Below are 17,584 nucleotides of genomic sequence, written 5' to 3' on the forward strand. Positions count from 1 at the left end.
AAAGGCCACGGGTCTACAATTACTATGGCAGTAGAAGAGACTGTGAGGCCCAGAGAAATCTAGTGTTTGCCTACGATCACAGAGCTACTTAATGGGAAAATATGAAACTAGACCCCATGACTGCTGATTCACTGACCAGTGACCCTGTTTCTGAGATGAGCTGTATAGTATCTTGAAAACCTTGGCTGTTTAACAGGTAGGAAAATAAGGGACGACACTTGTATAGAGTGTTAGCAATCATTCATCATTCAGATCCATTCTGTGAAGGAAATAAATGCAGGCACTTGTGGAGTCCATGAAAAAAAAAAATTGAAGTAAAGTGACCCAATAAGGGCTATTCATTATGTAGCAATACAGCTCCTAACCTGTTCTGTGCACCAAAACATAGTGCATTCAGTCTCTTGAGTTCCTGGCTCTCAAAACTTAATTTCTTTACTGAGGTAAAGTTCACGTAACATAAAATTAACCATCAACCATTTTAAAGGGTACAATTCAGCGGGTTTTGGTACATTTACTATGTTATCCAACTATTACCTCTGTCAAGACATTTTCATCACCCCAAAAGGCAAGCCTGTACCCACTAAACCGCCACTCCCCAAGTCCCCCTCCCCCAGCCCCTGGGAACCACTAGTCTGCCTTCTCGCTCTGGATTTCTATTCTGGATGTTTCCTATAAATGGAATCACATGGGCTTTTGTAGCTGGCTTCTTTCACTGCATATGTTTTCATGGTTCATCCACACTGCAGCGTGCATCAGCATTACATTCTTTTTATGAATAATATAAATACAAACAATATTCATAATATTCCATTGAATGGATATACCACATTTTATTTACCTATTCGTCAGTTAATGGGCATTTGGAATGCTCCCACGTTTTGGCTACTGTGAATCGTGCTGTTATGAACATTAACGTACAAATAGTTATCTCAATACCTGCTTTTAATTCTTTCAGTTAGTTAGGTATACAGTCAGAAGTGGAATTTCTGGGTCATATGGTAATTCTATCAAAGCTGAATGTTCAGTCCAGTTTTTTGACAAGGCTTCTTAAAATGGGTTGAGATTAATAACCTGCTGCCAGCATTACCTTATCTCTAAAGTCAGTGTGGTTCTGGAGGATGGCTCTGTGGTAAGTGGCTGTCCTCACAAAATCTTGCATCATGTTCTGCTGCTGGGAAAGGCAGCCATAAAACTGTAAGGGAGAGAGAAGGACAGGGAGGGTAAACACGCCATGAGGCAGGACCTGCACGAGTACTTGGCTCTCACAGCCACCTGGGTCAAGGCAGGCTTGGTCTAACGCACCGGGGGGCCGAGGCTCTGAGACACCCGTGACCTCTCCACGCTGGCCCCATCTGTAGGGCCCACAACTCTAAGGAGACCCCAGAACTTTGCCTCTTGCTTCATACAGTGGATTCAGACCTAGACCTTGACCAGATTGGCGCCCAGGGTCCCCTCCCAAAGCAAAGGCTGAGAGAGCACAGATCAAGAATAACAGAGTTGCCTCTGTGAGAGAGAAAGGGGCCAGGGCCAAAAGGGATGGCCCTGACGAGTCCCATCAGCCTAGAGAGAAAGATGGGCCTTGGATAGAAATCCCAGGAGAGGGTGGGGTGGGGTAGAAGGCAGTGACGGTGGTGATCCTGAGGCAAGCCGGCTGGCTGATGTGGTACGTATAAATCCATGAGCATTGACAGTGAGTAATACATATCATCATTGTAATGGCCACCATTTGGTAGCGTTTTCTATGTGCCAGGCACCATGCTAAGTGTTTCACATACATCCTCTAATCAAATTAAATCACCAAAACGATCAGATGAAGTATGTTCCTCAGCTGAGGAGACTGAGGCTCAGGAAGATACAGCCACTTGCCCAAGTCCTGACAACTCACTAAGTGACAGAGACAAGGTTCCAATCCAGGCAATGCTGTTGCTGCTGGTCAGAGGACCACACACCAGAAACCGCTGCGCTCTCGGGACTTCCCTGGCGGTCCAGTGGTTAAGCCTCCCCGCTTCCAAGGCAGGGAGCATGCGTTCAATCCCTGGTCGGGGAACTAAGATCCCACACGCCGCGCGGCGCGGCAGAAGAAAAAGAAAAAACCGCTGCGCTCTTCTCCACCCACCGCCTCGCCCAGGTGTGTGTCACTCTGAAACGACCCAGTTCCACCTGGGACCGCTCCCCTGACCTGGAAGTACTGTGCAGCAGACGCCTCTTCTGTCCGCTGGCTGAACACTGAGTATTCCTTTTCCTCACGCCGGCATCTTTTCAAGGTATTTGAAAATGCGCTGAATTCTGCAAGGAGAAGAAAGCAGAGCTATTTCTACACCTTGGAAACCACAGCACTCACCACTGCACTGTTCACAAAATTCCAGCTGAGAAACTGTTAGAAGATTAAAACGGCGTGTTCACCTCTGAACACACGCGTGACAAGGAACGGCAAGGCGGGGATGGGTACTACTCTGAGGTGTGACACCCTTATTTACACTTGTCAGACATATTTGCATTCAGAAATGTCAAGTTTGAGACCATAATGGCACACAGGCAGAGTCTGGGCTCACTGAATTCTCCTGGTACGGTGCTAACAAAGCTCATATCATAGGCTTATTCTCAGTATGTGCTCTGAGGAAGGTGACTGTTGATGATAAGAAAAATAAAATATATGTGAATACAAAATATATATGTATATAAGTGAGTATATATATAAAATCTCATTCTATCATTATAGTGACAAGTTTTGTTTTTTATTTTCATATTTAGTATTCCCTAAGCGTATAGAGAAAAGGTAAAATAACTGGGGATATGTGTATACAAGGGAATGCTTTCTACTGTGTGAGGAAAAAAATACAGAAGTGAAGGCTCAAAGAATCCCAGAACTGATATTACTAATAGATAACACAGCATGCACAGTGGTCAAATTCTGTGACTTCTGCCTTAGAAATATCTCTCAAAGTCCCGCCCAGTGGTCCTCGCTGCCTGGGGTCTCTCTCCTCTCCACTGCTGGTGCTGTGACCGGGTCTCTCTCTTACAGCCCACGTGGGATCCGTAATGCCCACCCAGTCTGGATTCACCATGAGCTCCAGCCCCTCACGTCTGTCCGCCCCTGTGTGCGTGCCCTCCTCGCCCCCATTTCCTGCACACATAAGACCTGCACTACACCCTTACGCGCCCAGCGTGCTGCTGAAGCACTTACACATTTCCAGGTCAACCTGGGCCTGGCCTGGCTTCTTGACTTTGAAACCCCTGTCTCTTCTGTTTGGATTACCTTTTGACATGAAACTCTTATTCATTCTCCAAGATTCAGTTCAATGAGCATTTCTTCACTGCTGTGTTCTACAACACCCATAGGCAGAATGAACTGCTATAACACACTGGGCCTCAACACTTGGCTACAAACCAGAATCACCTAGGAAGAATTTTTTAATGTAGGTGTTGGACCCTCCACCTATACTGAGTAATTCAATGCTCTGGTAGTGGGGAGAAGGCATCTCTATTTTTTTCAAAAGCCTCCAGTTTTCATGTGTAGCCAGGGACCAGAACCTGTGCTCTCATCTCATGCTCTCAGCTTACCATCTTATTTCATATTTTACCCGATTTATCAATTTTTAAAGTGTCCATCTCTCTCTATATATCAAACTCTTTCAGGGCATGGTTTGGAGGCACGGTGTCAAGCCTTATTTATCTCTAGTCTTCAGAACATAGTGCTAACATAACAGCCACCCAGTAACAGGTTGAAAATGTGAATTCAATAAATTTGGGGAAATGATAAATGAACTTGGTGAAATTGTTTCAATTCATCTGTCAATAGATGAATGGATTAAGAAGATATGAGATATATATATATATATGAATATCATTCAGCCACGAGAAAAATGGAAATCCTGCCACTTGCAACACCATAGATGGACCTTGATGGTATTATGCTAAGTGAAATAAGCCAGAAAGAGGAAGACAAATACTATATGATATCACTTATATTTGGAAACTTTTTTTTTAAAAAGTCAAACTTATAGAAACAGACAGTAGAAAAGTGGTTGCCAGGAGCTAAGGGGTGGGGAAAATAGGGAGAGGTTGGTAAAGGGGTACAAACTTTCAACTATAAAATGAATAAGGCCTGAGGATCTAATGTATAACGTGGTGACTACAGTTGTTAACATGTATTATATAATTGAAATTTTTTTTTTTTTTGGCTGCATTGGGTCTTCGTTGCTGTGCGCAGGCTTTCTCTAGTTGCAGCAAACAGGGGCTACTCTTCGTCGAGGTTGCGGGCTTCTCACTGCAGTGGCTTCTCTTGTTGCAGAGCACGAGCTCTAGGCACACGGGCTTCAGTAGTTGCAGCACGCAAGCTCAGTAGTTGTGGCACGGGGGCCCTAGGGTGCGCGAGCTTCAGTAGTTGTGTCACACGGGCTCAGTAGTTGTGGCTCACAGGCTCTAGAGCATAGAGTCAGTAGCTGTGGCACACGGGTTTCATTGCTCCATGGCATGTGGGATCTTCCCAGACCAGGGATCGAACCCGTGTCCCTTGCATTGGCAGGCAAATTCTTAACCACTGCGCCACCAGGGAGGTCCCTATATTATTGAACTCTGCTAACAGAGAACTTAAATGTTCTCAACAAAAAAAGGAATAATAAAGTAAAATAAAATACAATAAATTCTCGGATATACTGAAAAACAAAGATGATACTGGATACTATTTACCCAGCTCTAGTCTCCTGGCACCTCTCCAATTCCCTCAGAGTTCTCAGAGATTGCCAGCAGTGGTTTGTGTTACCCCTCTGTGAGTTCTTTGAGTCCTGGGCATCTCAGTTGTTTGGGCTTTCAAAGCCTATGGTAAACTCACTTGTCCAATAAATAGTTTTTTGAATATTCTCTACAGTTTCAAGTCTCTATCCTTTGGGGGAAATTTTACCTTTAATACAGCCAAAAGTAATGGCTGCCTAATTTAGTGAATAGGATGTGTGGTGAGTTGCAAAGTACCATTTTGGGGTCAAAAGCAAAATTTTGATATAAAGTAATAAGGATAGTCTGCTTGTGTATCTCACCAATTGTCTTCAAAGGAGAAGGTGAAAGAGAAGCTCCAAAGAAGTTTTGTGTTACACCAGCATTCATGCAATACATAAACAGCCTTCCAAAATCAATACTACTTTGGATGTATTGGCTCTGTGTTTGCTATTTTTAAAAAATCCAATCGTATTACATTATACACGAAATAATCATCACTCTGTAATCCTGGCACAGGGACCACATTTGATAAACCAAAAATCAGGGTCTCTAGTTTGACCAGTTTGGGATTTAGGAAATTAGAAGTCAGATATTGGCAAGTCCAGGAATCAACATCAATTAACTCTTGACTATTGTGAATTCTGTCACAACGGCTGCCTAGAGAATGTTCTCTTCACAAGTCACCCTTACCTTTATTTTAATGGATAAATTAATGTGGGTAAATAAAAGAAATGTCTGTGTTTCCACCTGATGTATAACGATAGAAAAAAAAATCACATATTAAAAAGGAAAGGAAATTTAATTGTTTATTTCTCCCCTTTCCTCCGTCTCCAGAAGAAAGGACTCTGGTAGCCACTAAAGACCCTGTCTTAGTCCGTTTGGGTTGCTATAACAGAGTGGCACAGAGTGACTTATATAAATAACAGAAATTTATTTTGATTATAAATGAACTATTCAGTTCACTCATTTATAATCAGTAGGAGAGACTGTCTAGATGTTGGGGCAGCTCTATGATTTGGGTCTGTAACATGTAATAACTGAATTCAGTACCCTAGTTTTATGTTAAGCTATTAGGATTTTCTTGATAAAAGTTAATCCCCCTGCCTCCCCAGCCTACCTGTATTTCTCTTAATGACTTCTGGGTCCTGAGCTCCCTGTGCAGTCTGAAGAAGGTATCGCAGTCAGAACCATGTATTGATGATAAAAGCCTCTGGTAGCAATAAAAGTTGTCCTTAAAAACTGTTCTGGAGGCTGGAAGTCTGAGATCAGGGTGCCAGCATGGTCAGGTTCTGGTGAGGGTTCTCTCCTGAGATGCAGACTACAGACTTGTGTCTGTGCCCTCACATGGTGGAAGGAGCAAAGGAGCTCCCTGGGGTCTCTTCTGTAAGGATGCTAACCTCATTCATGAGGGCTCCACCCTTCTGATCTAATCAGTTCCCACCTATACCTGAGACTGCTATGCCTTTCTCCGGAAACACACATAGAATATATCTGTATAGGAAATTTCCTGAAATTCAATTTGCATTTATCTAACTTTGGGAGCAGGAATGAAGAAGGTATGGAAACTTTTTTATGTGAATATTATGTTCCTCTTCATTAAAAAAAGAAGAAAAGAACAGTAATACTGACATTTAGGAGTTCAGACGGTGAATAGATTTTGACTTAAATTGCACCATAACCAAAGATAATTGATTCTGCCAGTGATACCTAACTAGAACTTTTTGATTAATTAAACTTTCACTGCCAACTGGGCCCAAATACTTTAGTTCACACACCTCTGATGAGGGAATAAATAGGAGAAAATAAACCCTTGATTCTAAGGACCATGAAACCAGGAGAAGCAGAATTGAATGGGGGCACATGGTCAGTTTTGTTCCCTTTTTTGTATACTGACTATAGGAAAATAGATACCTTTTACTTCCTTCCCAGTAAAAAGACCTTAATCTGGCAAATCTGAGCTGATGGACTAGAGAGAATTCAAATGGGCTATCTGTAAATTATTCAAGATAGTCCAAAAGCAGCTCTGCAATAATGTCTACAGTTTGACCTTAAAAAAAAAAAAATCCATACCATGATTATCATATTGTCAGTGGTGGATTTTCCAGTATAATTTTGGGACATGTGGCCAGAACAGCTGAGGCAGTCAGACAGGTATCACCCTCTCCTGGCACAGAAAGATGCTACATCTTGGTAAATAAACTCTGTACGGCAAGCACCACAGACAGTATCACTTGTAAATAGTAGCTATTTAAGAGAAGCAAGCAAACAAAAACAGATCCCTTCAATCTGGTCTTTTAGGAGTAACAGAACAAAAAGGAAATGCTGTGTCTGAGTAGTCTTTAACTGATCCTTGAGTATAACTACATGCTAAAATTGAAAGTAATGGTTTGTCAAGAAAGAACCTAAGTCAAGTCTGAGAATCAAAGTGGAATAGTTAGAATCATGGCTGAGGCATGGAACTGTCAAGTCCTTGGTTAATATCTACATGATAGAGAAAATTACATCTATGTATTGTGCTGAGAAATGACAAAACGTGATGGTTTACAGCCAGAGTAGTTACAATGCCAGTTCCACCAGGCCATTCTCTTCAGAAACAGTGCTGATAAACGTCTCCTTTGAAAGGAGTTCCCATTTTACTCATAATCCATGCTGTGTCCGAGGCACTTGGCTTTTACTAGCAATTGAGGGTGTTTCCCCATCCTTATCTACTCTGCCCTCAGACCTCAGGGAAACACCCCACAGGGATCTCCTTATTCCAGAGCAGTGGTTAGGAGCCATATCCTCCCACCTTTTCTGCTCTAAGCAGTTAAAGGAGACAATATGCAAATGTGAATACCATTTAAATTTTGTTATGTTCTCAACAGTTGGCCTTTCTTTACTCTCCTCTGGGAGTCATCCTGGCTCTACAGAATTAATGGCATCTTTCAAACAAATGGTGCCTGCCGATCAAAAGTCTCCTCTATCCAAAAAAAAAAAAAAAAAAAGAACTCCTTGCTAAAATGTTTTCCAAAGGCATAATCACCTGCTGGATTTAAAGATCCCTTCACTCCTCTTACCAAAAGTCTCTCCCTCTAGTTTGGAGAACTGAAGAAGAGAAGATGGGTTACTATTACTGTATCTTATTTTGGAACCTCCAGTGAGCATTACTATAGACAATGTCTGTCCCCCCCGAAAATCATACCTAGTCTCCAATGTGATGGTAGTTAAGAGGGTAGAGCCTTTGGGAAGTGATTAGACATAAAGTAGATTCTCTGAGTGCCCACCATAGATAGCATTACTATAAGACACTGCAGGTTTCTATTGTATACATGAGAAAACTAGAAAAATGGACAGCTTCCCCAAACTTCAAGCTAGTGCTTTTGTCTCCTCTTTAAAATAAATTTGTTAGCATTTCTTAAGAGCAACTGCCAATCAACCTCTCTTAAAATAAATATGCTTATAAGCTCTAAGAAATCAAATTTATTTATTTGGTTTTGCTCTCCTCTCAAAACCTTACAATTAGCAACCAAACCTATAATTCATAACCTATGTAATACTTAACTAAAATTATTTTTGTACAAACAAAACATTAGTACAAAGCACTGGGAAGGGCTATTTGGGAGTATTTTGTATATCTGTCATATCTCTAAATATGAAGAATCTTATGCAGAATAACTGGATTACAAATCTTATCAAATGTCAGAGGCAATCTACATGCATGTCTTTAACCAATTAAACACTTTCTGAGATGACCAGCAGTGACCAAAACATTAGTAAAATAGTGAGCTTCACCATTTATGAAAGTAAGGACAGTTTGCTCATTTGTCTCATTTGTCTGAATACTGAGCCAGTTGCCCGATCCCTGTGGGATCCTAGCACACTTGCCCTGACACTCCACCCATCAGCAAGGAAAGACCAAGATCTGAGAACTGTGTGGTTTCCAATAAGCAGAAGGATCAGGGGTCAGCCTTGGACAGAGGGATAAGTGACTAAGCCAAAGCAGGAACAAAATTCTCAGGAAAGGATATCAGTGAAAACTCTTTTGTTGGCAAGAGGTGGAAATTCAACTAAGTTTAACTGAAATAGGAACGTTATGGCTCACCAAACTGAAAAATCCAGGATTAAAATTCCATTTTCTAGAACGGCTGTGTCCAGGAGTTCGAATGATCTTAAGTCCCACCTCACCACCCCCTTCTCTTTCTTTCCCTTTCTCTCTCTCGCTCTTGGTCTCTCGCTCTAGTTCTGTACTTCTCTGTTTTACCTTAAGGTTCAGGCGGGTTTCCCCTCCCACAGGGCAAGATGACTATCATCATCTCCAGAACAACACTGCTACTAGCTTAGCAAGCCCAGTCCTTCCAAAATGTTCCAACAAAAGCCCCCGATTAAGTCTCATTGAACCAAGTTAAATTAAAGACCCATCTCTGAATCAATTGCTATGGCTAGGGATCAATGCCTATTGACCAGACTTGAGTCAGCCCTATCTAAACCCAAAGGAAAACTGGGCTTCTGTTATCGTAAGAAAGGAGAGTAGATTAACCACAGTTGACCACTGCCAAAAGAGAGGTAGAAGCATTACAGACTAAGTTGAAGTGACAAACGGGTCACTCAGCCTGGACCAAAAGACCCAGGTACTAATAAACAGGATAGGCTCTGGGGCTCCAAAGAGGAGTGATCCTACATCTTGGTTTACCTGGGACATTGCAATTTATGTCTGCCATCCTGGAGAGATTACTGGTTGCATTCCCTCTCACGCTCAAAGAGTCCTGGTTGGGATGATAAATGACTGGATCACCCTGGCTACAAGATGATGTAGTCTTAGGGGAGGCAGCCAGGCAGGGTCAAGTACAAGAGGAATAGGCAGTTGAGAGAGATGACGACACAGAAAGATGCAGATGGGGAAGACCACACAGATAATACCTGTTTCGCCACATGGTTTCAGGACACTCTGTTCCTCTGCCTTAAATGTCATGAGACATTTCCTTAGAGTAACTTCCCTTTGTTGTCCTGAGCTACTTTGTATAGGTAGCCTTGACTAGAACAGAAATCTCCCACTTCACAAGAATTGTTTTTTGTTTTTTGTTTTTCCTTAGTCATTGCCAGTTGACTCAGGTTTAAGAGTTCTTTTGGTTTGGGTTTGGTTTGGTTTTTGGTTTTACTAACAATTTTATATATTTTTATGTTGTACTCATTTCAAGTGTTTTTTTTTTTAATCTACACCATACTTTTCTCTACCTTAGAGGTGAATCAGTGTCTTTGCAATTGGGCTCATTTCTACCATTATTTTTTAACCAATTTCAGTGAAGACCCTCCCATATGTGCACTACTTAGGATCAAGACTGGATTCCACAAAACCACCTAGTTATTTGAAGGTCAACAGACTTGCAGAAAGACAAATGGTACTTCAGTTCACTAAGCGAGGCCAGAATGCACCTTCTGGAGCATTTAGCATATATTCACAGAGAGACTAATTTATTTATGAGGCTGCACGAGCCATTATTCAATTAGTTCTCATGGCTTCCCAAGGCCTCTGCATGCCTCCCAGCAAGCAAAGCAGCACAGGTGAACACCAAACAGGTGGCATCAGGCACATTTCCAACTTGATTAGATTTACACAGTTTTTAAAATGATGTTTAACAACTTAAACCAACATTTTTACAGCTGCCTATGCCATACTCCCTACATTCCCAAAACAGTTGACTTTAGGTAAGCATTACTGTAACCCAACATGAAACTTAAAAATTTGAAATAGCAGACTGTACCTTCAGTACATAATGTTTGGGGCACTTCACTTTGCCAAGTGAAAACTTAGCTTAATAACTAGATACAAAAATCTCTCTGGGCCTTCTCTTTATATATTATCTGTAGACGAATGAGACAAAAAATACCCATAAACTCGGCTGAGAAATTCTGTACCTGTTGCAAGGCAAAGGAAAGAAAGGACTTTATACCTGGAAGACTTAAGATTTCAAGTTACATTAAAAAAAAAAAAAATTTCAGATGACAAGTAGCATCTTTTGGTTTTGCAATACAACTTTTAAGATCTAGCTCTCTTCCCATTCAAATATGGATTTAACAGTAATACTACATACAATACTTATAGGAAATTAATCTTGTCTTCATTTTTAGAAAGCAAAATGCACCTACTATAGTTTTCCCAATGACATGAACCTATAATTGGTTAAAAGCATGGATGTGCATGTGTCTTCTTAGCTCAGTCTCTTTGCTTTTCTCTTGTTTCCTCTTTCACATTTATACAGCTGGTCCACTGTGTGCAAAATGACTGAGCAGAGGCTAAATCCAGCCTACAGGCACTTTTAAACCTGGTCATCATATGTCTTAAAAATCAGAAAAAAAAATCTCACAGGAAATGTGAATTTCTGGCTAAAATTGCACAGCATGAAATCCCTGGGTCTGACTTGCTCTGTGGCAACAAGCACATGAGGGAAGTAGCTGCTGCCACCTTTTGAATGAATACGAGATTTCCCGTTCACCACAGCTGCCACCATTCTTTCTTATTTGCAACCAGCTCACTTCATGCATTTCCATGACCTGCCTGGGCTCTGTAGGCATTTGAGTCTGTGATCCCATATCCCCAGGGGTCCATTGCAAAACTCAGTGGACAGCAAGTCTGCAACTTAAAATATCAACTACTTCCCTTCAATTTCTAAGCACCATGAAATCACTGAAGCTAAGGAAAATGATAGCTAAACACACTTTATCATGCTATCTTTTCAATCAACTGTTAGTTGCATTTTAGGCTTACAGAAGAAGTTGCTGAGTTTCTCGACAATGATTTTATTTGGCTGTTTTGTACAGACACTCATTAGGGCAGGTTCAAACTCTGACTCTAGAGCTATTAGATAAGTTCTGGTGAAATGATCACTATCATTCCCAAACAAACTATTTTCATATGAATACGGTACTGTTGACTGACCTATAGTGTGATTTCAGCTGTGAAGATGAGCTTTCATTAGACCATCCACCTCCCCCAACCTTCCCCTGTAATTAGATATGATCAAGGAGACTCAAGAGTGTGACATCCACAGTCGAAGAGCAATTCCACTCAGGATGTCCACAGCATGCACTGCGTTATCATCATCCCCTAACAAACTGATCCAACCATTTACTTTGATGACAAACGGCTAGTGGATTTATTAACTGTTGAATGAATGCTTCCTGGCTGACATCCATCTATACTTTCCTCATATGGAATGGTGGATAACATCGACCATTTTAATTTTCCAAAGTCAGGAAAATTAAATCCAGGAATACTGGTTATCATTCAGTGTTTTCATAACTACAACCAGCAGTTCTTTTTGTATGTAGGGTGTATCTGAAACTTTAACTGCATCCTAGCTCTAGAATGAGCACTGAGTTTAGAACCCTTGATACTCTACTCTGAAATATGCTCTAAATCTTACTAGGAGCCCGCTCGAGAAAAATTTTCTTCAGAGTGAAATGCCAAGGGAAACTTGGCTTGACATTCTGCCCACCTACCACTGATCTGCCCCTTATGGACACTGGGAATCTTATAAGTCAACAGCATTTTCTCTTTTGCTTGGGTGCCAGGATGCTCAGAGCCAAAATCATGGGTTGGCAGTAATTACAGTACCCATGATTTATGGGTCCTATAATATGTAGGTCTGTGCTTTAATTTCCTCTTGGCTTCAGTCTTTCTATATTTTCCCTGATCTTAAAATTTTATCTATTTGTATTTTATTATATAAAAGCGTGAAGAAACAACTTCTCAGTAGAAAAAAGTGGGAGATGGATGGATGATGGATAGAAAAATTGATCTATTGTTCTCATCATTACTATATGAAGATTTAACAAAGACTGGTTGTTAAATCATTCTGGAATTTTCTGCCTCACTTTCCATACAATAACCCACCCTGCTCTGAACAGCAAATGCAAGGACTTTGGAAGCAACAGCGTTGGTCCCATATGCTAAAAGCAGATGGGATCTACACTGTCTTCACAGTAGCAGCTGCCCAGGAACCAAAGTGAAGAGGAGGAGGCTGGGGGAAAGAGCACGAGGGGAGAGAAACACAAAAGAGCAATCAGGAGCAGAGAAGAGAGATACCTCCTGCTACCAGTCTCAGCCACTGTTAAAAAGCAAGCACACATTTATGAACTGCTCCATTTGATAATGTTTGCACATTTATGGTGTCACTTAATTCAATTCCCACTGCCAAGAGGTGTTCTGATCGCCACTGTACACATGGAGAGGGAAAGACACAGTTTGTTCTGAGTAAAAATTAGCAAGGCCAATGTTCCTTCCAATACCACTATCTGCATTCCAGAAAGTGGGAAATTCTAAAATACAGAAAGTCCATGTTCTACACTGGAAGAAGCTGTCTATGTAATGAATGAAGATGGCTGGGAAAATAAGGAACAAAAACAAAAATTAAGATGTAACATATCAATGTAACATAAATGACAGGGAAATGACTTCAGCTGCAGCCAGAGAGACTGGCTAAACAGGGAAATCCTTTTGACTCCAAGTGTTACAAAATCATGACAGCAAAGAGTTCTCTGTGTGTAACTGCAGAATTTCCTTATTTGGAGATGTTACTTCCAACATCTAGTTATTTATTATTCTAGGTTGGCAAAATTTTGCCAAAAATTTATTTACAATACTCTAGCTGATCTCTCACTTTTTTTTTTTAATGTTTCTTGACTTTTTTAATAGTGAAGGGTGTAAACAATGTCACTGTCCATCTAGCGGAGGAATGAGCAGGAAGAGTGTGCTATATTAATACGATGGAATACCATGCAGCCATTAAAAGGACTAAAGTAGATACATATGCCAACAAACACAGATTTCAAGAATAGGGCTGAATATTAAAGCAAGTTTCAGAATGACTGTAGGATATAAGATCCTTTTATAACTTAAAATAAAGTCAATATTATATATCAGGGGTTGGCAAACTTTTTCTGCAAAAGACAAATAGTAAATATTTTAGGCTTTGCAAGTCATATATGCCATCTGTCACATATTATTCTTTTTTGTTGTTGTCTTTGGGCTTGAGGACACAGAGAGGGGGAAGGGTAAGCTGTGATGAAGTGAGAGAGTGGCATGGACATATATACACTACTAAATGTAAAACAGATAGCTAGTGGGAAGCAGCTGCATAGCACAGGGAGATCAGCTCGGTGCTTTGTGACCACCTAGAGGGGTGGGATGGGGGGGTGGGATAGGGAGGGTGGGAGGGAGACGCAAGAGGGAGGGGATATGTTTACATATAGCAGATTCACTTTGTTATACAGCAGAAACTAACACAACTTTGTAAAACAATTATAATCCAATAAAGATGTTAAAAAAAAAAGATCTCACTGTCCTTTTAAATCAGGTAACTATCAATATACATGAAATGAATATCAAGTTTAGAGTGATATCAGCATCATAGCTGAATAAGACGTCTCTTGTTCCTGTCCAACCCCCCCTTCCTAACAATAAAAATTTGGTATCCATCCACGGACAAAAGTGCCTTTGTGGGAGCTGTGGGATCCAGCACCATACACCAAGAAACCCAGGAGAAGTCTCACCCACCCATGTGTTGGGTAATAGGTATGCAGATCTTGGTCCCAGCTGTGGACCCTGAGTGGCCCATGAACTGGCTCCAGCCCCTCCTAGCCATGGTCTGGGAGGCCCTGGAAAACACTGTCTTAGATAATCACCCATGGACAAGAGATCTTTTGTGGAAGTCCAGGTTTCCAACAGATAAGTGCCAGCACACCATTGAAGCAAAACAAAAAGTGAATTTGGACACAATGGAGAGGGTAAGAGGAACATTTTGACATTTCTCAAACTACCTCTCACCCAAGGCAGTAAAGCTTAGGGCCAAGAGAGATCTTGCTCGTGATTTCTACCACGGTGAAAAACGAGAGTGTGTAAGTGCCCAGCTTCCGCAGCTGTGCAGGCTGCTGCCAAAGACGCTCATTTCTCTCTTGCCCCATCCACAGTACTGAATCGTAAGCAGCGTGTACTGGGGATGAGGGGAGACTGGGAGACGAGCAGACAGGATTCTCAGAGGGCATGAAATGAACAAGACTCCTATTAACTGCATTGTGAACTCCACCAAGAAGCTCACCAATGAGCTGCTGGGGACACCTCACCTGTGGATCTCCCCAACTGGCTCATGGGCATCCCCAATGCTCTGTGTGCCTTACCCACACACACATCTACCCTGTGGCCAGCTCTCTATGCAAGCTCCCAAGAGCGTCAGTGACAGCAAGCTTTGACAAATAGCTAGTGAGCATGTACAGAAAGCTAGCCCAAATCTGCAGGCCAGGGAGAACCCATAAACTTAAGCTTTAGCACCACCTTTGGGGAGACAAAGGGAGACTGTCAGCACTCAGCCTGGGGCATTGCAGGATCAAGAGAGGACATTCAAACTTAAGAATTCTGTCACAAGAGGGAGCAAGAAACACAGAGCAGATGTATCCATAGAAGGTCTGAGAGCCTCAGAATCCTTAGCAGGGCTGATGGAAGGTACTGCTGTCCCAGTTAGTAAGGACTGGAGGAAGTGATGCTACTTCAGATGTGAAGACAGCAAAGCAAATTTCAAAGAACATGACAAATCAAGGAAACAAGACATCACCAAAAGACCACAGTAATCTTCTAGTAACCAAGCAAAAAGACATGGAGATCTGTGATTTATCCAGTAAATAATTTGAAATAGCTGTTCTATGGAAACTGGATAGCTATAAGAAAACACAAAAAGACAATTCAACAAAATCAGGAAAAGTGTTTTCTGCGTGAACAAAATGAGAAGTTTAAAAAGAGAGACAAATCGTAAAAAAGAATCAAACAGAAACTCTGGAACTGAAGAATACAATGAACTAAATTTTAAAATGCAATAGAGAACATCAATAGCAGAATGGATCAAGCAGAAGAAAGAAGTTGTGAGGTAGAAGATAGGACCTTTGAAATTATCCAGTCAGAGGAGAATAAAGAAAAAAGAATGAAAAACAGTGAACAAAGCATATGTGATCTATGGGACATCATAAAAAGAAACAACTTAAAAATTACTGGAGTTCCAGAGGAAAAGGGGGGTTGCATAAAGCTTGCTTAAAGAAATAATGGCTGAGAATTTCAAAAATCTGCAGAGAAATTTGGGTATCTAAATTCATGAAGTTAGGTCACCAAACAAACTCAAAGAGATTCTGCCCAACACACATTATAATAAAACTGTCAAAGACTGAAGACAAAGAGAGAATTTTAAAAGCAGGAAGAGAAAAGAAGCTTGTAACTTGCAAGGGAACCCCCATTAGAGTATCAGCAAATTTCTCATCAGAAACCTTACAGGCCAGGAGACAGTGGGATGATGTATTCAAAGTGATGAAAGAAAAAACTGCCAACAAAGAATATCTTATCTGGCAAAGGCATCTTTCAGAAATGGAGGAGAGATAAAGACTACCCGATAAATGAAAGCTATGGGAGTTCATCACTGCTAGACCTCCCTTACAAGAAATGCTGAAAGGAGTTCTTTCACATGAAGTGAAAGGACACTATTAGTAACATAAAAACATTGAAAATATGCAACACACTGATAAAGGTAAATATATAGTCAAATTCAGAATACTGTCATACTGTAACATGGTGTGTTACCCACTTAATTCCAGTATAAGGATTAAAGGACAAGAGTATTAAAAATAACTATAGCTAAAATAATTTGTTAATAAATACACTATATAAAAAGAGGTAAATTGAGACACCAAAACTAAAACAGGGGTGGGGTGTATAAAAGGGTATAGTTTTTGTGTTATTGAAGTTATTATAAGTGTAAAATAGACTGTTATATTTATAAGATGTTTTGTGTAAGCCTCATAGTAACCACAAAGCAATAACCTATAGTATATTCACAAAAGATAAAGGGAATCAACGTATACCACTGTGGAAAATTACCAATTCAAAAAGGAAGGCATCGAGAGAGGAAAACAAGGAACAAGGGAATTTGTTCATCAAGAAAATAATAAAGACGGCATTGGTCAAGTCCTTACCTATCAATTATCAATAATTATTCTAAATGTAATTGGATTAATTTCTGCAGTCAAAAGGCATAGAGTAGCTGGATGGATAAAAATAACAAGACCCAACTATATGCTCCATACAAGAGACTCACTTCAGCTTTCAGGACTCACAAAGGCTCCAATCCAAGAGAAGGGACACAAAAAGATATTCCATGCAAATGGAAACCAAAAGACAGCAGTGGTAGCTATACAGTGGACCCCTAAACAACACAGGGGTTAAGGCTGCCAACCCCCCATGCTGTTGAAAATCCGCATATAACTACAGTCAGCCCTCCACATCTGTGGTTCCACATCCATGGATTCAACCAACCATGGATCATGTGGTAATGCAGTATGTATTTACTGAAAAAAATCTGCATATAAATAGACCCACACAGTTCAAACCTAGTATTGTTTAAGGGTCAACTGTACTTACATCAGAAAAAAATGGACTTTAAGCCAAAAACTGTAAAAACTGAAAAACAAGGTGATTATATAATGATAGAGGGGTCAATCAATCAAGAAGATATAACAATCACAAATATACATGCACTCAACACTGGAGCACCTAAATCTATTATACAAATACTAGCAGATCTGAAGGGAAAAATAGACAACAATACAATAATAGTACAGAACTTCAATACCCCACTATCAACAGTGAATAAACCAACCAGACAAACAACAAGGAAACATTGGACCTGAACTATACTTTAGACCAAATGAACATAACAGATTTATATAGAACATTCCATCCAACAGCAGAAGAATACAGTCTCTTCCCAAATGCACAGAGAACATTCTCCACAATAGATCATACGACAGATCACAAAACAAGTCCTAGCAAATTTACCAGTATCAAAACAAATCATACCAG

General features: G+C 40.7%; 1 protein-coding gene across 11 annotated transcripts in view; it reads right to left on the reverse strand.

Annotated features, from left to right (window-relative positions):
• The window catches only part of LOC309664904 (histone-arginine methyltransferase CARM1-like), a 291,386-nt gene that overhangs the window by 132,731 nt on the left and 141,071 nt on the right, over positions 1–17,584 (reverse strand). For all 11 annotated transcript variants that reach the window (XR_014266089.1, XM_082471027.1, XM_082471028.1 and 8 more), the window contains exons 3-4: positions 2,180–2,286; positions 1,088–1,192 (exon numbers count right to left, since the gene is read on the reverse strand). Coding sequence is in view for 10 of the 11 variants with exons in the window: in XM_082471027.1 (XP_082327153.1) it covers positions 1,088–1,192; positions 2,180–2,286 (212 nt within the window). In the remaining variant the exon portion in view is untranslated. The remainder of the gene's footprint in view (positions 1–1,087; positions 1,193–2,179; positions 2,287–17,584) is intronic.

Source organism: Balaenoptera physalus (genome assembly GCF_965194825.1).
Source record: "Balaenoptera physalus genome assembly, chromosome: 7".
NCBI classification, from domain to species: Eukaryota; Metazoa; Chordata; class Mammalia; order Artiodactyla; family Balaenopteridae; genus Balaenoptera; species Balaenoptera physalus.